This window comes from Copidosoma floridanum, unplaced genomic scaffold (assembly GCF_036245765.1).
Source record: "Copidosoma floridanum isolate Cflo_tuat_1 unplaced genomic scaffold, Cflo_Japanese_pri ptg000016l, whole genome shotgun sequence".
Classification (NCBI taxonomy): domain Eukaryota; kingdom Metazoa; phylum Arthropoda; class Insecta; order Hymenoptera; family Encyrtidae; genus Copidosoma; species Copidosoma floridanum.
Genome location: NW_028321893.1, coordinates 9830212 through 9852717, shown reverse-complemented (window position 1 = coordinate 9852717; position 22506 = coordinate 9830212). Strand labels below are relative to the sequence as shown.

At 29.8% G+C, this 22506-nt stretch overlaps 1 protein-coding gene across 4 annotated transcripts in view; it reads left to right on the top strand.

Annotated features, from left to right (window-relative positions):
- The window catches only part of trc (Serine/threonine-protein kinase tricornered), a 952993-nt gene that overhangs the window by 220519 nt on the left and 709968 nt on the right, over positions 1–22506 (top strand). For 3 of the 4 annotated variants that reach the window (XM_089592301.1, XM_089592302.1, XM_089592300.1), the window contains one exon: positions 9934–10010. In XM_089592301.1, the coding sequence (XP_089448427.1) occupies positions 9934–10010 (77 nt within the window). Of the gene's footprint in view, positions 1–8484; positions 8500–9926; positions 10011–22506 lie in introns of those variants that run through there. The other variant, XM_089592303.1, reaches the window with a different exon arrangement.

The window sequence follows — 22506 nt, the reverse complement described above, 5'->3', positions numbered from 1 at the left end:
TCAAGCTTTTGAGAGCATGTCTTAAAGTATCTCCATTATGTACTACACAGAAAGCCTTTTTTGAGTCCTTAATACTGTGCTTTTTTTCTTTGGTAACTACTTTTGTTTTTTTCTCAGATTGACTTTGGTTCTAAACCATTCCTTTTTACTCTTTATTAATGTTTGAATTGCTCCGCCTTTTTGTAACTTCTTACTTCGTTTGTAATTTGTTCTTCTTTTTTTAGCCAGCTTTAAATTTGGGTTCATAATTTCTGAACTGTGAGTGTGTTAAATTCAATTATTCTTCTTATGATTAATAAGAAATTGTTGAAATACTTAATTATTTACTCTTCAACTAACTGAGAAAAAACTTACAATCATACATACTAGGTTAATCGAAGGTTAGACGTCTTTGGGGATACAGATGTATCATTTTACCAATTTGTATTAACTCAGCCACACTTTCATATATACCTGATCAAAACACCAAGTAAAAAAATAATATTGTTATCAATATATACTGAATCCCATGCTGTCAAAATCAACTTAGACTTAAGTACTTGTCTAACCAATGGGTTGAACGTACAATTGTTCACCGCCTGTTCCCAACTGAAAAAAGAGTGACAACACTGAAATAAAATACGTTATTTCGTTTCAGTATTTCATACACATTTTGAAATTGGAATGTATACTGGAACGCGTTTGGATAAATAATCACCTTAGATGATAATTTAATACTTAATTGCAACTAATATTTTTATATTAATGATTGCTAACAATCATTTTTGGACTGGTAAAAATTAAAAAAATTTTTTTATTCTAAAATGCAAGATTAAAATTTGGATTTAAAATAAAAAATATTGACGAATTATTATGTGTTTTTAGGGAAACGTTGTGATATTTTTTTTACAATTTTTGTTTTCTACAAAGTGTTGTTACTTTGGTATTTCATAATAATTGGAATATTAGATTAAGATATTTTTCTAAAAAATCTTAATTAATTGTTTCCATAACTTTGAAAAGTATTTACCTTCAGTAACAAAAATTTATCAGTTTTATTCTAGTACTAATGCCACTTAACATATTCCAGTACTGCTTACTTAACTTTAGTTTTACGAGGTATTTGCCCAGTTGCTTTGACTGACACTAGGGCTTCTTCCCCTGAGTTTTTGTGACTACGCTTTACATTTGAGGTGAGTTTTTTTTATCCCCTATGACATATTAGCTGATTTTTAAAATTTTTACTTGAACATGGACATGTATGACCCTACTAGAGTAACCAAGTTTGATTTTTCAATTTTTACCACCTAGTCTTTAGAGGTTACACCTATTATAAAAATCTGACAACTTTACAAGAGAGTCAACTTTTAAAGTCCTTAGATAATTAAAACAAAATTTTCTTTTTGTTTTCAAAAATTTTTTCTCTTAATTTTTTTTATTTGCACCTTTAAGCAGAACCTAATAAGATATTTTGTTTAGCATCACTAATCTCCTAGCAAAGTAAAAACTATTTGGAGCTTCGCTGCTATTATTTGTGTAAGCTATACTTACATCAATAACCAAACAGACTAAATGGTAATCGCTTAGCTAAAGTATTACTTACTGTAATAGCTCTAAAGTGTAAATAATATTTTAATACTCACTATATTTTAGTACAAAGATATGAAGATATAATCAAATAAATTCTTACATCACGTCTGTGATTCCACTAAAAAAATTATACTTACTTTTTATTTACTTGGTATAATGAATTTTGTTTGTTTAAATAGCAAAACGATTTTCTTTTTGCACGTGTAATAAAAATGAAAATACTGTCATTCCTTTTTAAGACTTACGATTACTGCAGTTCATAAGTGTGTACTTAACGTTATATTTTTCATCTTAATTGTAGTGGAATCGATACACAAGCGCCTTAGATAAGTCTGAATCATAAAACTCAATAGTAACTTATTTTTTTTAAAGCTTTTTATAAAGCGCTTTCATGGTATAAGTTAGAGTAACAGAAGCCTTTGCCTGAATGAGGTCAAAAAATGACAAGTGTAGTTAAGATTTTGTATTAGTGATGTATGTTGCATAATAAATGCAAGTTTTCAGTGTGATTAACATGATTTTAAATTTTGTAACTAGTTTTTTTGAGGAATTTCATAAATCGACTTATAATATGACATAATACTTAGTTGCTTACGATTAAAATGGTGTGGTACATCATTTTCATTACTAAACAATGAACACGCAAGTAAATCTATTTACATAGATATGAGATCTTCGGACTCGTGTAAATGCAGAATAGTGTAAGGGCTTAGGTAGAGATTAGCAGATCCGAGACCATGGACAAAAACTTCCAACCGTACTGGTCAGGAGTTATCCCTGATGCATGGAACTTCTCTGGGGATGCTTATTGGCCTGAATCCGAGGCTTTGCCAAAGGGTGCCAGCCTTATCAGAGAGGAGTAAATATTTAAGATGTAAATATTTAAGTGACAGCTGAATTAACAAGAAATGACTGCATGGTAATGAGTCTCATCGCAGAAACCTTCGAAAATACCCTAATACTCCCTGTCATAAAGGTAGGAATATAACTTCGACACAAACGAGGTTACAAAACATACAGAATCTTACACAGTACAGTTATTTCAAATTTAGAAAAACATATAACGTAAATCTAGTTGACAATTCAATAACTTGTCACTGTTTTTCAGGTTATTAATTTCAATTATTTTTTAAGAGATTTAGCTTTTACTTTTTTGACACTCAAGTAAAATTTTAAGCTCATGATTGAAATCATGAATAAATTATATTAGATGGTGAGCGTAGTTTAAAGTAATTAACTTATTAATACATACTCGTTAATGATATTTTGTATGTAAATCAAATGATCTTCCGGTTTGGCCTGGGTATTCATTATCACACGTGTTCTTCTGCTAACTGTATGTACCTAGTAATTGGTCTTTGTTTAGTTTGGTTTTGTTATTTTTTTAAATATTTTGTTAAGTTCTGTTGGTTCTATAAAATATTTTAATGCCTAACTGTTTTATGTATTTATAGATGGTATTTGATAGTATCCTACCAAAAATAGTTAGAGAAAATACTGTTGACAGCTTTTACAGGCACAGGAAAAAGTTTGGTTCAGTTGGTCATTTAAATTGATACTTCAAATTAACAGTGCACTAGAAATATTATCCTCTACAATAGTTGTATTAAAGAAGGACAATATTTGTGATATGTCGTAATATATTTATAGGATGACTAGTTTTAATTCTTTAGCAGTAAAGTTGGCAACAGAAACAGCAATTAGAAAATGGCTTTGAGAACATAGAAATTTTCAATATTGTAGACATGGCATTCTGAGTGTGAATGAAAAATATATGGCCTATACACTCTAAATAAGCATGTAAGATTGGATTAAATCTAATTTATTTTGAGACAAAACATAAGGAAAATTTATTAATGCAAGAAAAATATATTATTAGAAATATTAAGTTTTTAAAATTGCATCCCATAGAAAAAATTAAAAGCTGATAATTTTACTCCACACTGCGGATTTTTTGACTATTTTATTATTCTAACTTATATTTATTGTATAAACTCCAAAATTTAGTGATTCCTATTAGGTTCTTTATTTACTGTTAATGTTTATAATAAAGCCAAATAAATAAAGTGTTTGGAGTGCTATTTAATTACACTATTATAGATGCAGAGAAACAAGGTAACATCATAAACATTTTATGATTAAATGACTTTAAGTTTTAAGAAAAAAGAAATGACCACAGTATTTATTCGACAGGAGCAGATAAAGGACAAAACTTAATAGCTTAAAATAAAGAAAATTATTCGATGAAAACAGTAACTTTTTCGAATTTAGATAATTTTTAAATTATAGATCAAAGACTGATAGATAAAGTCCAGAAATAAATTAATAACCCTTACAAGAATACTATAATGTTTAATAATCTTATTACTTATTTTATAATAAAAATGAACCCTCAACCTCCTAAGCTCTATTATTTACTGAAATTATACAAAAAAATAGTCTCTTAGACCTGCGGTACTCTTTATTACCTCTCTATCGTACAAAATGTCTGAAAAGCTTAAAAATATCATTTCTGCTAGTATCAAATTTGCTTTCACTTATAGGAAATAAAACTGAATCCAATTGATTAACAACATAAAAAGGTATTTAATTACTTAAGAATTTAATTTTTGTATATTTTGATGTTAAGAACTTGTGTTCAAGTTTGCCAGTAAAGCATGTAATTAAAATAGTTTATGATAAATTAATAGAAAATAAAATTATACCTTCAATAGCCAATAAAACATAACAAGCTCTTTACTTTTTTTTACATCAAAATCACTTTTAACATAATACCACTTTTTATGTAGCTAAAGATAGTTTAATTATAAGTGATCCTCTGAGCCCTCTTTTTACAAAGATAATTATTGCTGAATGACTTGAAAAAAACATTCATTAAAGTCCACTATCTAATTCTTATTATTCTGGTACAGGCACGTTGATGATATATGTGCAGGCTTCACGGAAGAAAAGGGATAACTAGATTTGTTTTCGACATTTACGAAAATCTATACAAACGTAAGTTTTACTATGAAATCAGAATCCAATAACAGTATGAACTTTTTGGACTTGACATTTAAAAAAGCCAACAATAAATACAAACTAAGTATCTTCAATAAACGTTCCCAAACATAAACTATTACCTATAACTCCTATCTTCAAACATATATTCACAAAATATCAACATTTAAAAGCTGAATTTATAAATGTTTAAACGCCTCTTTTACCGGTGTTAAATATAACAAGAAATCGAACTTTATTAAACAACAATGATTTAATAATACTTACGATTTTAAAGAAATAAATTTTTCTTATTAATAAAAGTAAGTATAAAAAAGCTAATAATAAGATTTTTCCTGTGCCTGTGAAAACTGTCAACAGTATTTTTTCTAACTACATTTGGTAAAATATTATCAAATGTTATCTATAAATACATAAAACAGTTAGGCATTAAAATATTTTATAGAACCAACAGAACTTAACAAAATATTCAAAAAAATAACAAAACCAAACTAAACAAAGACCAATTACTAGGTACATACAGTTAGCAGAAGAACACGTGTGATAATGAATACCGAGGCCAAACCGAAAGATCATTTGATTTACGTATTCATCTGATGTGGATTTGATGTGTATTCATCTGTGGACGATACTGAGAAGCGACATTTTGTATCAATTAATTCTCAGGCGCTATAAGTAATTTGCCTGGTTAAAATGCAGTGTATTAAAACAGTTGTTTCGAAGTTAATGAAAAAAATTTTGTTGAAATCAAATGAAACTTAGTTTTAGTTTTACGACCTTATGTATAGCATATATTTTGATTAAGCTTACACCAACATAATCACAAATAATTCTAACTTTATCTACTACTTATGCTGAATTTTTTACATTGAAATCCACGCACTGATGTAGCCGTTTTAATTAGATTTTTAACGTGGCTTTAGTATGCTATCAGTGCTTCTTCGTATTTTTGGTGACATTTATGAGGGTATAGGCATGGGAATAGTCACGTTTGTGACTTTTTACAAAAAATCGAGTATGCTACTCCAAACGGTAAGAAAGATGGTTGCTGGTCTCCTTATATTTACTTGGGGGCAGATCTTATATCGTTTATTCTTAACACGTAGGCCGAAATGTCTAAAGTTTTTTTACTGTGATTGATAGTCTAAAAAAAATCTTGTGGGCATGAATGTAGAATTTCTCCAACTATACGCTAATATAACTGCCTTATTTTCTTTTACTGACTCTGTTTTTGTAGAAAATCTGAAAAAACTTTGCATTAGCGTTAGTTTGTGGTTCAATAGTGTGATCGATTTCATTCAGTTATTGTATGGTGATAACTTATCTTCATGTTGACATTAATTTGTATACTTGTGCAATACTCAAATGTTGTTATAGTTCAACTTTGTACACTGTTTGTATTGTACAATTGTGTATTGTATACTTATTGTTAGTTATGCTACGACGTACCATAATCTTCTTTTAATTATTCTAAGTTAATTATGTACTTTTTTTCTTTTTACCGTATGGTTTATCCATGCTTGCTATAGTTCATCTGAGTAAATAATAAATTTCTCGTTTTCTTGTTGCAGTCTCTGCGTCACTAGCTTGCATAATGTTAACGCCTACAGAAGCAATGTATAGAATAACAAGAAATAAATCACAGGGTATTTTTTATTTAAGAGCTACTTCAACTTATGGAAAAAAATGTTGCTCTATAATCCGTAGAAGCGTAAATATGATATAATTTTTGATTGTAGTTAATTTTAACGGATATACATTAATTTTTGCAGTAGCTGTGAATGAGCTTTTGGTCAGTTGGTGCTTGCCCTATTTTGCCACTACCAGAAATAGCAACATCCGTAGTATTTTCTGTCATACTTTTTTGGCCCTAAAAAACGTTGTGTAAAAATCTTGTCATACTTTTTGTGGAAGTCGTTAACAGAAACATAACTTAATGTTAACTTTTTGCGTTATTCCAATCTGTTCGATTTAAATATCACCAAGAATTATTTGGGCTTAACAGAGTCGTAGAGTAGCCTTATTTTTATAATATTGTTACGTCGGTTTGACGTATCATTTGAATCTAAGCTTGCGCCTAATAACCTAGGACTTACACTGGGTGCGTAGGTGGGATGAGCGGCTAGAAGCAGCTGGGAATACGAGGCAAGGCACCCGAACTAAAAGTCGTAATTACTTAGGGCAACCTGAGCGAAAGAGGGCACTAATACCTTCGAGTGAAGGATGCTGTGCTGAACCGTGATGCACTTACTCACAACGTGCCTAGAGGTTGTCACTACTACCTAGAGCGGTGCATAGAAGGTGTGTTGTTCGCGATCTGAAGGCTGCCACTACTGTCACGAGTAGTGACGATTGCCCTACAGCTTACGCAAGGTGAAAATTGTGTTTTTAGTTCGCAACTGATGTAGAATTTACCGATACTATCATGAGTAGCGGTGATTGCCTAAGAGTTTACGCAAAAAGAGACTGATTATTTCCGAGAAATCTAGAGGCTACCAATACCGTAATGAGTAATGATGTAAGCCCTAGAAGTAAGTTTTGGAACCTTTGGGCCTTTTCATTAGGAGGAGTCGACTTTGGCTACGCACTGGCTAGAAAATAACGCAGGAAAGATGGCTGGGGGAAAATCTTGAGAAAAGATAATAGCCGAAAATCTAATTGGCTAAAGCTTCTCTAGCTTAGCCACTCAGAAATTAGCACTTCTCACATGGGGCTTACTCTCCTACATGCATCAAGAGAAGGAAAAGTAACTCACTCACTCATACCCTTCCTTTCTCTTTTACATCAAAATTTTACTGATTTTTTTATTTTAACTAAATATTAAAATTATGATAAAATATTACTAATATTTAATAATGCTCAGCACTGTTTGTTTATTCAATCAAACTTATATAAAAAGAGCGATGAAAATCGCTTAACATTTTGATTAAATGCTTGGGTAAACAAACGGTCGGTGTGTATCGGTATATCAACTACCACTAATAATTAAATAGTATTAACAGTGGCTTTCCTAATGATAAGTATAGTTATGTATGTAATAAAAAAGATAATGATGATCATAATCGTACTGTACCTGTCGTGAGTTAACATACTTAGATTTACGGACAGTTTCGACTGATTATAATATTGCAAAAATTGTTCAGAATGTTTGGTAGAATGTTGATCAAACTATTTTTCACTGCTAGTCGTCAGAGACGAAGTCGGTTCATCGTTTTTTAAGGATTCAGAAATTTCTTTACGTATGTTAAAGGCGGCAATACAACTCTCTCTTGACGTCAGTGAGCTAGGAAAATGGGAAAGGGCTATGATTTTTATATTTTCCTTTACACTTGAAAAAATAATAAAATTTAACCAGATTACAAATTAGGCTTTAGTTGATGGCTTATGAAACCGTTGGTGTAACAAAAAAGGATTACTTGGTATATCATGCATCTTTAAAATGAACGACAAAAATCGGGTAATATCTGAAAAGATTAAAAATGTTGATCTGATAGTTTTACCATAGTTAACACTTCTGTATGTCATACGTAGCTATTGCTTACTGCAGGTGTAGCATGTATGTTTTCGTTTTCATATCTTACTTGTATTTTCGTTGTATCTTAGTCTACATGTCTTAATTATAAGTTATTCTAGCATTTAATACTGTATTCCAGTGCAGCTGTTCCCAGCTAATCTTTTGCGTCTATTGGTTTTAGAAATGTTGTTAGTTATTAGGATATCAAATAATATTAGTTTCTTATTTCTGGCCAGCATAGGCTAGCGTGCATACCATAAACAATAGTTGATTACAGCTACGAGTAAACTGGCAGTTGATTTGCCCCTTTTTAAATGCACGTTGGCCCCTGCTTAAAATTCTTTCTGAATCGGCATAAGAAGTTCTGAAGGAATGAGCAACAAAAAAATATTATTAGTAATTGCATCAACAACAGTTTACCGACATTACAGTACACAGAAGAATTCTACGTTTCTAATAAAAATAGTTTACATGCACTGAAATTCTAAATGATATTCAATTTGAAATTAAAGATTTATGCAGTCACTTATACTACTTTTATGATTATTAAATTTATGTAAACGAAAAAAGTATTATGTACTTTTTTTATGAATAATTAAATAAGCAGTAGTATTTTTTTTTTAATTATGAAACATATAAACATATATACGCTTGACAGTTTTTGAATTTTGTATATAAAACAATGATTTGATTGCTAACTATTCTTATTTATTTCGTTGATTTTTAATGTGCCTGTAAGTTCTAACAGACAGATATTTTAACATCGAACATGAAAACAAGTAGGAGCTAAAGATTGCTTGATTATATTAGAAATGATTCATTAATAGTTGTATGATTGTAAGTGAATTAAGCTTTTTCAAAACATGTTTTATTACCACAAAAATTTTGTGGTTTTAATAGTTAAGCGAACCACATCAAAATCTGTATTCAACATGCGTCCAGGCATCTTTCATTTAAAAAGAAGGTTTATTTTGTAAAGGTTTTTTATCATAAAGCCATTCTATTTGAAGTACAAGAAATGAGTCTTATCATTACTAGGATAGAACAAGTTTGTCTAAATACTTCTAAGATATTCTTAGTAACTATATGAAAATGTATTAGAGTTGGAAAAAAAATTTTATAAAATGTTAGGTGCTAAATGTGCCTGCTTGAAGTAAGAATTTTTCACTAATAAGTTTGAAATCTCATTACAAGTATTAAAACCACTAATACAATAATTCATTATCTGTAAAACAAAAGAGTTAAAAAGTTTCCATTAAGTGACCAGCCAATAATAAGTTGTCTGTCAACTTTTATAGTTCATAATTCAAATAAAATTCAGTTTTTCTCATACCTTCGCAGAAAGTATGTTTTTGTTTTTTATTCTCAGGGAGCAAACAGCAACATTCATCCCAGGTAAAAAATCGCTTATACTACTCATAGAAAAATTATTTTATATCCTCCGCATGGTGGCCTTCCGTGCCTTTGGCTTGGGAGGCAATTTCCTCGCAGAGGATGACAAAATATTTTTCCTAATAAGCAGTAAATACGTTTTTATCTCAGAGGTTATGTTACAATTTTCTTCCTGAATCCATAGAAAAACGTCATTTTTTCTGAGAAGGTAAAGGAAAAATTGTATACGGGCCTTGGGAAAAAAGTACGGCATAATCTCTCGACAACTCATACCTGGAACGGAACGCCGTACTTTCTTTCCTTAGTGATTACATACATGTACTTGATGTGAAAAATATATGCATCACATACATCAATTTTTCGATTTAAAACAGGTAGTTTAATTTCAAGTTCATGACTGTGGCATTTATTTTACTTCTGAATAAGTTAATAACTTTTTAACGAATAATAATTTTCAGGCATATTGGAAATGTCCATATCTGAAAATTCCATGAGGTTTAGCGGCCATACACTTGATAAAGCAACAAAGGCGAAGGTAAGTGTATTTTAAATCGGCTTATTAAGCCAAGTTAAATACTTAAAACTTTTATTTAATATTTAGTAACAAATTGCAAGTAGTAATACAAGAATGTTGCATCATCTAGAAACAAAAAACGAAGAACTCGTTTCATAGTTTTTCTTAAATTATATTTAAAATTATTCTTCTTGTATACTTTAAACGTTGAATTTTTGCTACATCTTTTTGCTAACATTTGCCACGCTTTTGCTATCGCATAAGTTTGAAAATTTGCCACATGATTTATAAAAATTATTATGCTATTATTAATTAATATCAGGTTCATGAAATCTTGGTAAGCCAAACTTAGAACGTGTAATTGATTAATCACACGTAGATTTAATATGTGATTCTACCATCGTCATTAAATTACAAAGAAAAAATTATATTTTTTTAGATTAAATTTCATAATTCTATAAGTAAAGCGCAAGACTCTACCTAAACTAGAATGCATAAAGCTGTCAGATATTGTTACAAGCTACACCAATTGTTGAATCATTAGAAGAAAGCTTTTAGAAATAAGACTACTAGCAATCTACAACGTGATATTATACAGCAATGTTCAATACCGTTTTGTCTTCGTACTGTTACGTACAATAGCATATAGCTATGCGTGCGTGCACCTCTGCTGCTTAGGCCTGAAAGGTAGGGGAATAGAGAGGAGAAGTGATACAAAAGGGAGAGCGAAGAGACAGAGTAAAGGGAAGATTAGTTGGAGACGCGAGAGCGAAAGGACCAAGTTTGTGAGACTAGAATACACGTGAAACTTCCTTCGAATATAAGAGAATATACTGAAGTATCGGTTAATCACAAGTCGGCCTATTATTTATTCCCGCACCATAAACTCTATGTAACAGTACAACGTAATTTTTTTTCTTACTAAAACCTTACATTTACTCACAGGTATTTAATACTTTACCTGTATCTCTTGTAATGTTGTTAAGCTATTATTATGTTATCGAATAACAAAAATGTAGGTTATTATTACTTTGTTGTCTTATAAATTTTATAGTATTATGTAATTTTAATGTGAAAGCACTTAAAATTTTGTTTTTAGTGTTTCATGAATAATAATAATAATAATAATAATAATAATAATAATAATAATAATAATAATAATAATAATAGTAATAATAATTATAATAATAATGGTAATAATAATATTAATAATAATAATTAAAATAATAATTAAAATGATATTAACGTGATTTGATATATCCTTTAATTGTTTTTGTGTCAACTGTATTAAATGAGCTCGATGAACTGTATTCCTTTTCTTATACAGTTTAAATACTTATATTTAAACAAATTAAATTATTTTAATTCAATATGACAAGAAAAAATATCTTGAATTCATCTTGTATTTTTTAATAGAATTATAATACCTTTGCTTAAGTATCTGTTATATAAAACAGTTGTGTAAGTTCATTAGAGACTGTTTTAACTTCGTAGCCACCAAACTTGACGGTGCGACATGCTGATTACGGTGATAGTTGCGCACTGAAGCAATATCGGGTAGTCAACGCCGAACAGTTATTGTGTATAACGTAACGGATCCGATCGTCGATAGTGACCTGAATGTCGATAATGTAGAAAAAAAACTGTTTTTTCATGCTCACTTGTGTTTATCGCAGATGAAAATTTTTTTTGAAATACCTTACTTAATAATAAATAATTTTTATAATAATAATTTTTTCATTATCATCTCTGGTTTCGTCACTTACGCTTGATTCCCTTAGTGCAGTGCGTAAGGCAATGTGGCTTGTAATTTATGCTTTATTGTTCATTTAATAGAATTTACGAGTGATTACTGTTGGTATTTAAGAAGTAACAATGAGCGAGGAGAAAACAGTAGGAGTGAAAAAAGTTTTTTACACATTAATAAAAGCCATTACCAACATTACGCCATGCTGATGTATAGTTGAACTTTTGTTGATAGCTTATACACATGCTTCAAGCTATTTTTCCGCCAAATTAGTTTGCAAGTTAAATTTTTATTAGAATCAAACAGGATCTAAAAAATAATTATAAACAAACGTAATACTCCGTACAGATATTAATTGTATAATTTTCTTGTAAAGTAACCTAACCTAAAAGTTGAAAGTAGACACTTTTTACTTCCTTTTACTTATTATTTTTCTTGTTCATACAGCTTGGTTACTATGGGAATAATTAATACAAAAATTACTAAATTATTTTATGTAAAGTTAATGAAATCCTAACAATTCACATGATTCTAATTATCTATTGATGTTTGGAACATCATACTACCGGTATACATATTATACAACTTTGATAGAAGTATATTTTTTTAATATTTTTTACTAATTGTAAGTACATAAATATAACATAAAAATAATAAAACAGGGGATATCACTTATATGAATTTATTAAACGTCAGGCTATTTGATCATATTCCAAAGTTATTGACTATCGGGTCCGTTACCTCAAACCGTCTTATAGGGTTTCACGTGCTCGCAATGGAATTATGGTGACTACGCAGGCAACTCTTATTTGCTCACACAAACTCTAGCTTGCATACAAACAAAAATATATATTTATAATTACGTTTGTTTTACATCTTATAATGTTATAGAAAATTCTTAAAAATTTTGATAATGAAATTCGATTTTGCAGTTTTGTTAATGGTCTGTTTTATAGAAGCTTAATCTTTTTACAGAGTATGTGGCAAAGTTTTAGCCAATTATATACTGTTTTACCAACATATTTTATTAAAGTTAATAACTTGTGTTTTTTGCAAAAAAATGATTTTTAAAATACACTTAACTTTTTTTTAGTTGACAGACTTAGCTTATCTGAAGTACTTAAAAATTTTTTTTTAATAGTAACCGTTATAAAATACATTATGTTAAGAAATAGGACGAAAAATAATGTTTACATATGAATAAGAAATCATGTCAGTGCTAGTCAAACTTAGTGTTGTTGAAAGTAAGTGCCAGAAAATCATACATAATGAAAACGTAAATCTTTTCGTTGATGATCTTTAAGGTATGTACCAGTTTTCTGCTTAAATATTGTATTAGAAATATTAAAAGAATACAATTTAAATAGCTAAGCTTCTATTAAAGAATTTTTTGTCACTTTATTTGATTGTTCGTAAAAAGGCTTATTAATACAGAACTATGAATTACAATTCAGATATCTTATTGGTAATAAATCTTGTCATTGCTAACATTCAACTGCTGTAGAAAGTATTCCAGTTGTAAAAATCAATAAACTGATAATAATTTATACACATTTTAATTACTAAAGTTATTTCCTTACTATTTCGTTATCAAAGTAAGTAGGGTTTATTCTTATAATTGATGAAATTTTTAATCGTTTGGACAGAATCAATTTATAATAAACATATAGTTTTAACGAAGGTCACATGTAATTCCGTTAATATTAGATCATTGTATTGACAATGTTCATTAAATAAAATTGAAAACAACTTTTACTTTTGGTGGATGCAGTAAAAGTCAAAGGATGTGGAAAATTAATTTTTCTCAGCGTATTCAAATTGAGGGAAGCCTCATTGAAGAAGTCTTATTTATAACAGCGCTTTACTTTATCTAAATGTTTGACAACTTTTTTTCTATTTTCTGCTTTCAGTGTGATGTTGTTATCATGTTGATTCGTAATGGTGATTTAAAAAAGTCTATTGTAATATTTGTCTAATTTTCCTTTTCAAAGTTCTTTTATTGCGTAAACTTTGATACCAACTTTTAAATTCTAAGGTCTAGTATATTAATCATGGTTCTGTTAACTTTCAAGCTTATATTTTATGAGCTAATCATGAGTTTTTTTGCGCATGTCTCTTCGGAAGTGAATCAAATGATTACCATAACTATTTGAAATGGTATTTAATTTTCGCTTGGAGATATGGATTTTGTGGATTTGTTTTTCTGCCGTACAATAATAATTTATACGGTAAGAATCTAGTCGTTGTGTACAGTGATGTGTTGTATTTATGTATAGCAAACGGCATAGTTCATTCTAATCTTGTTTCGTTATAGCTTTTGTTCCTAAAAAGCTTGCACAACATGGCATGGCTATTTTCTAGTGAACCGTTAGATAGGGGCTGGTAAGGTTTAGTGGTCATAATGTTGAAACCGATAATTTGGGCTAAATTTGTTAGTGTATGATTTCGAAAAGCATTTGCTGATCCTGCTAAATACGAGTAAAAATCTCGATGTATAATTTTATCTCTTATTCTTACTTTGATAACTAAATGGAATACTAAATTATTTTTATAAGTAGTCGTTACAACGGCATCTACTTGTAGTTGTGTTTTATTAAAATATTATTCAAATTTATTAATGGTTAATTCTAAATAGAAATAAGTGTTCAGTCAACCGTAATAAACGTTGCAATGTTGTCTTTTGTGTATGTTCTAACATTTCTAATGTGGCTGTAGGTTGTGTTGACGGTGTTTTGTCACTCTGCTTCAAAGTATAATGCTATTTCCTATACGTGTCTTGCTCATTACCACTTGAATGAGAACGCGTACCTGGTATAACACCATGCGTTTTTTCTTACTCTCTGACTTCTCCACTATGTTCTTCTTCAATAGTAAAAACATTAGGCTCTCTCCATTCAGTATCGATATTGTCTTCTATGACCATAGATGCAGCCTTCGAAAGTCTCATGGGTGATTTTAATGTTATCGGAAAGCTTCTTTTTTCCATTGGAATTTTGGATACTTTAAAATAGTTAAGCGAAACATTAGATGAAGTTTTTGAATTCGAAAAATTTGTTATGTTTAACTCTGGTTTATGATTTCCTATTGTCCTTATTATATTTAACAGTTTAGGTGACGTGTAATAATAATCCCAGCATAGAGGGATCAATAATTTTTGTACTTTGCAAACTATTAATTGGAGGATATTTTCTGTTATTATTTTTATCGTGATTACCTTCCAAGGAAACTGGGATTTGTTGATTTTTTCTACTAACAAACAAGTTTAATTCTTGTTCGTTAGAAACCAGCCATCAGCTCATACTTACAGTATGTTTTCCTTTTTTAACATCGACTCGATATTGTAGTTTTTGTTTTGACCAAGGTATATGCACGAAGTAGTGTTAGTGTGTCATACACTAAACTAACGTTGACTTACTGTATGAATTTCTGTTTTATGTAATGCACTAGTTGCGTATTTTAATTTGTCTTTCAATCTCACGTCCTTGTAAATGTCATTGTAATATGTTAGTTAGTATATTTTTCCTTTGTTTTCAGTTTATTTATTAAAGCTAAAATTATTTTTTGTTGAGTAGCATTTTAAATCATTAAATATTTCAATTCAGAAAAAAATTTTATCAAACGACTTAATTATGTTTTATTCAACCATTTGATAAGCTTAGTAATGCAGGAAGTATTTGAAGCAGTAAGAAAATTAAATGACAATTTTTTGAGTCTCACATTTACAATGTCTTTACAACTTTTAATTTCTTTTAACTCAAGTTACTTGTATGATAGTTTTTAACGCCATAACCCAAATTGACGGTCGTTTTTTTCTTATTCCTCTTTGTTTTTCTTGTAAAGTGAGTCAGCAGTGGCCTAGTGTGCTGAAGCTTTTTTCACACAGCTTAGACACCAGGTAAAGTCTCACATTTGTTAAATGTACACTTTTGATGTTCATCAGACCAGTCAGAGCTCATCCTTATTATTCTTGACTGCCACAAACACAGTTGTGATGCAATAATTATATAGTGATTAATGATTAAAATGGCTGGGATTTTACATTTGGTACAAGATTATATCAAAATTTTTTGCGATATTCGTTGTGGATCGCACGCAGTATTAAATGTTGAAATTATTTATTGTTTATATTCTTGTGTGTATTGGTGCGAGTTTATTATGCAATACAAGTGCTTTATAAAGTTATTTGAAAGTTGCATGCAAAGTGCGAGTTTTGCGACAGTAGCTCATTTGAAAAGAAGTAAGTTTAAGGTCACGCTATCGCAGAAGCAGGTACATCACTCGATGTTCAGAAGTCGCTGAGCAATCGTTTTTCATAATTTTTTAATGAAGCTGAGAGCTTTGAAGTAATAAATTCAAACCACACAACATGGAATGTCACAGGAGATTAACAAGCGATGCATGTAGGGGGTAAAGCCTCACTAGTATATTTACATGTAGGTACCTATATCCATTTTTGTACATTCAAACCTATATACTGTAACTAATAAGTAAGAAATCCTTCGGAGACAGTCAGTACATAAAACCGTGACTGCTTTGGTCTCACCGTTTGTATTAATATTTTAACACACTCACACATACACTCACAAGCACACACACACATTTAAAAAACATGTAAAGTCTTCGTAAGTCACTTTTATTGAACATACACACATATGTTTATAAATATATACATATTTATGTTTATTAATACTAGGAGGACTGCACCTCTCTGTGCGCTCTGCGCTCCTACCCCTCACAATAATTTGTTTTACCATGCTTCTTCAGATGAAAACAAATATATTTATGTAAAAAATTTACTTACTCTTAGTTATAAAAATGAATTAACTCATGAATAAAAAATATTTTTTCCTTCTCATTTACTCTTTTGCGATGAGTACAGAGATAGTAATATAACAAACGAGGTGATTTTTAAATATAACTATTTTTATTGTTTAACAATCAATATTTCGCCATTATTCTAATAGCCTTTTTAGATTTACATATTAATACATATGACGATGTTGGGACAAAAAGCCACTTAGACTGCCGTGCGCTCTTAAAAAGTATACGTAATAAAAGACTTGTAAAATTATAAAAGAGATATTACGAAGAAAAAACATAACGGTCAGTTACAAGTCTTTTATAATGTGTAATTCTTAAGAGCGCAGGACAGTCCAAAAGGCTTGCTGTTCCAACATCATAATGACATTTAATTCTGAAGAGGCCATTAAAATAATGGTGAAATATTGATTGTTAAACAATAAAAATAGTCATGCTCCAAAATCACATAGTGTGTTATGGTATCGTATCTTGATTCATGAGTATTCGTGCACATAAAGTCCATCTATTCAGGTTCTGAGGCATGTAGAAAAATCTATGAAATTTGCATTCAAAAGTGAATATTTATGTATGTATAAGGTCAGTGGAGGACGCTGGGTGTTTTTGATAAAAACTAATATAAGATAGAATAACGTAAGCGATGGGTTTGTACATTCATTATGTTAATAATATGTTTTTAGCTAATAATGTCCACTTACATATATACATGTATGTATTTATGTGCCCTTAACTTATTTTTAGGTGAGCCTCATTTCTGCTAGAGGCTACGTGCTTGGAATAAGTAGTCTAATTCCAAACAGAAGCAAAATCTTTAATGCTTAAAAACAAAGTTTTTTCCAAATTGTATGTATAAAGCTCATTAGTTGTCAACAATTAACTGTCTACTTTGTTAGATTTTTTTTTCGTTTGATTTTACTTTGTCTGAATTGTAATTTGTTAATTTTTTTTTGTCTTACTTGTAGTTTTGATTCAATATTTGTATTTTAGAATAATACTAATAGTAAGTTTTTTAGTTAAAGGTGTTAATGTCTCCATTTACTCGTACTTGATTTCTTGTGGTAATAATAAGCAGAGAAAAATAACGCTTACAGTCCTATAATTATTAATACAGGCTGAGAGTATATTTATATTAGTGGAACCAAGTAACAGTTAATACGTAATAATACCAAAGTCCTTTAACTTGAAAATTTACTGATGGTTTGGTTTTTATATCCTAATAAAACTTTTGGTGGAAATGAACTTAAGAAAAGACTTTGGAGCTCCACAAGTCATAATGTTAGTCGATTTCGATGAGAGTTAGAACTAATATTTTTTCTGTTTTTCTATAACTTTTAAGTCAAAAAACCTACACTTTGTGCAGGTCTTCTACATACCCTTACTTTGCAAGAGTATTGGGAAAAGGACTGACTGGCTATTTGCACAAGTGAGCTTGAGAGCTATGTGCCCCTTCTTATGATAATGAGCAGTCTATCTTTTAAATTTTTATGAACGTTTTTAAAACTTCTATAATAAGTGAGTACGCCTAGTTCTTTTTCATCCACATTATTTTTCATTCAAACAGTCATGATTTTCGGCGTTCTGTTGGTTGAACTATGTTACAACATATTGACGCGACTACAATCTTAATTTATATTATGCGTGGAAATAAAATTTAATAAAGTGCGTCTGTGTATGTATCATTATTAATTTTTATACTGTATCTAACATCATTATTGTTTAAAAATGATAATTAAGGTTTTAATGGTAGTCTGTATATTTTTTCAAGTCTTAGTTGTAGTTACAATTAAATTACTGCAATGTAATATAGTACCAGCAGTAAGTTTCTGAGTTATAGGTGACAGTGTTGTCACATCCTAATGTGAAAATTAATCACTTATATTTTACGTAGGTTAAATTTGATAAGTAAAAAAATGACAGTTACCCTATTTTAGAAGAGCGCTTGCTAACGTCTGAAAATTATACAACTACAAAAGAAACCCCTTAATGTAAAGCCATGTCACAAAAAATAACCCAATTAAGGGGTTAGTAGAGAGGGTTAGAGTTGGGTGGAGCTGGAAGGCAGTTAAGAGGAACGAAGGTTGATCGATTCAGTTTTCATTTTGTTAAATTTCACGAGTAAAATAGAGAAAAAAACATTTAATAAACTTCTTATAGTAGGGGGAGTTAGAGGGAGCTAGTTGTCTTAAAATAAAAAAACTACGTAAAATGAGAATATATGTGTTTGTTTATTATTTCGTCTCCGTATGATTTATTTTATTCCTTTATCTTGCTTGCACTGCTAAATGTCGATACTGTGCTCATTGCTGTTGCATATGATCGCAAATCGTAACGTGGCTGTTATGTGGCTTTAACGAGGACGCTGTTACAGATGCGGTTGGATTTCACATCAAATGCCCACTCCATTGCTGTCTCTCTCTCTGTCTCACTTCCTCTTTCTAATAATATTATGGCAGCATGGACATTTATATTATTGAGATTCAATATATATAAATATGCGTGTGTGTGCATATTAACTGCGAACTAAATAGTTGGGAAATACGACGGCAAGTAGTGCCAGTACTGGTTGTAGCCTCTGCAACACCCTGCAAGAAGTAGTGTGTTTGTATGTATGTATATATATATATGTGCAAACGTATATCTAATCTACAGATTATCCAATATGGAATTGAGTGCGGACCTTTGCTACATAGGACCCGCATTCAGTGGTCACGTGACCTTTTTTAAGTTTAAGAAAATTATATTCTGCGTAAAGATAAAAAATTTAAGTAACAAATTTTATAAGTTGCATGTTAAAAATATTACAATAAACGTGTAAAAGATATAAAAAAGTTTTAATATGATAGTTTAGCGTTGAAAACCACAAAAAAACGTTATATTTTTAAAAGTAAGCAAAAAAAGCTAAAACAAAAATCATTACAGGTTTTTTAGAAATAAATCAAATAATGAAGGAGCACCCATAAAGTAATGTTTAACATCATAAAGTCATAACCTTAAATTTGTTTTGTTTAATTGAAATCCTCATAAATTATAAAAAGGTGTTCATTCTCAATATTCTGGCTCAAAGCTTTTGTCTGTTGTGTAGAATATGGAACGAATCGTAAAACAAAAGTAGACCTTTATAACTGCTGCTTCAAGGTAAAAATTTCCAGCTCATATAATGGCTTGAAAATACAGCTAAAGATTTAGCTGTAATCTAAATATGTAATCTAAGCGTATTTTTAGCTATTTTTTAGGTTAAAATCTTATCTGTAAATCTATGTGCATCTACATGGTCAAAAATTGTGTTTGTGTACACATTAACGTACATAAACTAAGTGGACATGCATATGTCGCTGTACAGATTGCAACATCAAAAATGGGTGAATGAACCCTATCATGTTAATTTGAACAAAACGTAAGAAAATATAGATTCTGAGCTTCACAACAAATATCTATGTGTAAAGTTGCAAAATAAGTGTTAGATTTTGTTAATTAATTATTTAACGTCAAACTTTAAAGTGTTATTACAAACTTCATGGTCAGTTTATCGATGTCTTACTTCGCTAAAAGCATTGTATTTGATGCTTGTAATGATAGAAAATGAACAAAAATTAATTTTTTTGCATTCTGACGTTTTGCCACTGATAATTGAATTTTTCAACTAAAACAATTGCCAAATTATGTAACAGCAAGAGTAAGAGAGTGACGTGGCAATCAGAAGCATTGGTGCAGCGTAGGTCTCCAAAAGCGACTGCATGGTGGCAAGGGTGGTCAGATAAAACTCCTTGGTTTTGTGTAGTCGTCGGCTTTAATAACAGCCTGTTCAGTTAAATCATGCGTTTTACTAATGAATACTTAAAATATAACACGTATGTAAAAATAAAAATAAAACAAGGAAGGTTTTTATCATGCTGTGTTAAAGATGCTGTGTAAAATTTGATAAATAGAGCAGTATTAAACGAAAAGAGGAAAAAAATACGAATATACAAAACAACTATTGAAGTTAAAATAAAAGCAAAAGAAGAAAGTTATAGTTATTACAATAAAACAATGAATATGCATGGAATAGTTCAAAAAATAACACGTATGTGAGTATTAAGTAAGAATAAACGCAATAAATGGTAAATAAATAATTACACATAAAAGTTGAGACCCGCAAAGGCATATTTATAAAGTCATTATGAAGGAGGAAAGAACCTAAACACAAACAATATTTGTAACAACAAATTATAAACTTGCGAGAAACGATGGCTTGACGAACTTGGCGAGAGAATGCCTGTAAATAAATTTTAAATATGCTAATAAATGCGGAATCGTTTGCAACGTTTGCAAAACGTAACAAACAATTCTTGAATTTCGCGTTTTTTTATAATTAAAGAAAAATTTTTTTTTGCGGCGAGAATCATAAAAAATTAGATTTTTTCAGCTTTTACCCATTTTGCAACCATAAAATATACACAGATCGTTTGCAAATATTTTGCTAAGTTAGAAAAAATTTGTGGGAATAGGAAATATACAATATAATTATGTAATAAATATATTTTATTTTTTGCTATTAACTCCAACACTAGTGCCTTATACAGCACGTGCTACTACTGCTACTGACTGCTGCGTTGAGCAGCAATTGCGGCACCAAATTTTTAATTTTCACTATTAAAAAATATAGTTCACGCAACAGTAAATTATATGTTTTATAAATTATGTATGATCTGTAATAAACGTTGTGGAAATAAACATTATGTGTGAGTCAATTCGTTGAGCCTAAAATTCAAAAATTCAAATTTAAAAAAAAATTTGATCACTTCAGAATGTAAAGCGATGCCAACCTCGTAAGCTAGAGAAGATTTATTGTTTACAATCTTTTTAATCAAGTTTAGCACTAATTTAAAGCAAAAGACTGACCAATTGTTTGTTTTATTAAACTACAAGGTATAACAGTAAGAAGTTTATAAACAGAAGTAAAAGATTATTTTAACAAAGATTTTTATAAGTATGTATAGCTACGTACACCAGGGGCTAAGTTGAGTGATAATAAATTTCCAAAGAATGGCTATTCCTGCTCAGTTATAATTTTAAATAAGTATTTTGTTTATATCCAACTTTATTGCCCACGTCACCCTCTTACGCTTGCTGTTACATAATTTTGCCCCTGATTCTTGTAATATTCATGCAATCACAGCTTATGTCTTTAAAACACGACAGCATGAGCAGCAGACAATATTCACCTTGTAACATCCAACCTTAACATTACTAACAGTACAGTAGCAGATGCTCTCGCACGAGCATGGATACACCCATGTATAAAGATCACATTACTTATCGACTTAGCACAGTAACAACGTGTCAACGTCGCGTGTCCAAGCAGGTGCGCCATAGACTTTTAACCCGTATTTTTGGGTTAGTCCATGGCCTGAAAAATTTTTCAATCTTAGGTTTTTGAGTTAAGAAAAAATTGGTCATTACCCTACAAAATTTTTCTAGGATTACGAAAAAAATACTTTTTCCATAAATATAAAAATAAAATTTCTTATAAAACAGATACTTTGACAATCCATTTTTATTGTTTTTAACACGATAATGGCAAAAAAGTTCATAAAAAATTTTTAACACCGAAAAACTTTTAACCGATATAGAAAAAAAACTATCATGTTAATTTGAACATAACCATAAGAAAATGTAGATGTTAAGTTGTATAACAAATAGCTATTTATAAAACTGCAAAATAATTGTTAGAACTATTAGTTAATGATTTAACGTAAATCTTTAGAGTGTTATTACAAACTCTACGGTCAGTTTATCAACGTTTTACTTTGGTAAAAATATTATATTCAATATTAGTAATGATAACAAATGAATAAAAATTGGTTTCTGTGTATTTTGACGTTTTGCCACTAAAAATTGTGTTTTGCAATTTAAACAATTGCAAATATTTCAGGTGATTTTGCATACTTTTGTTCCAAATCAACGTTATTG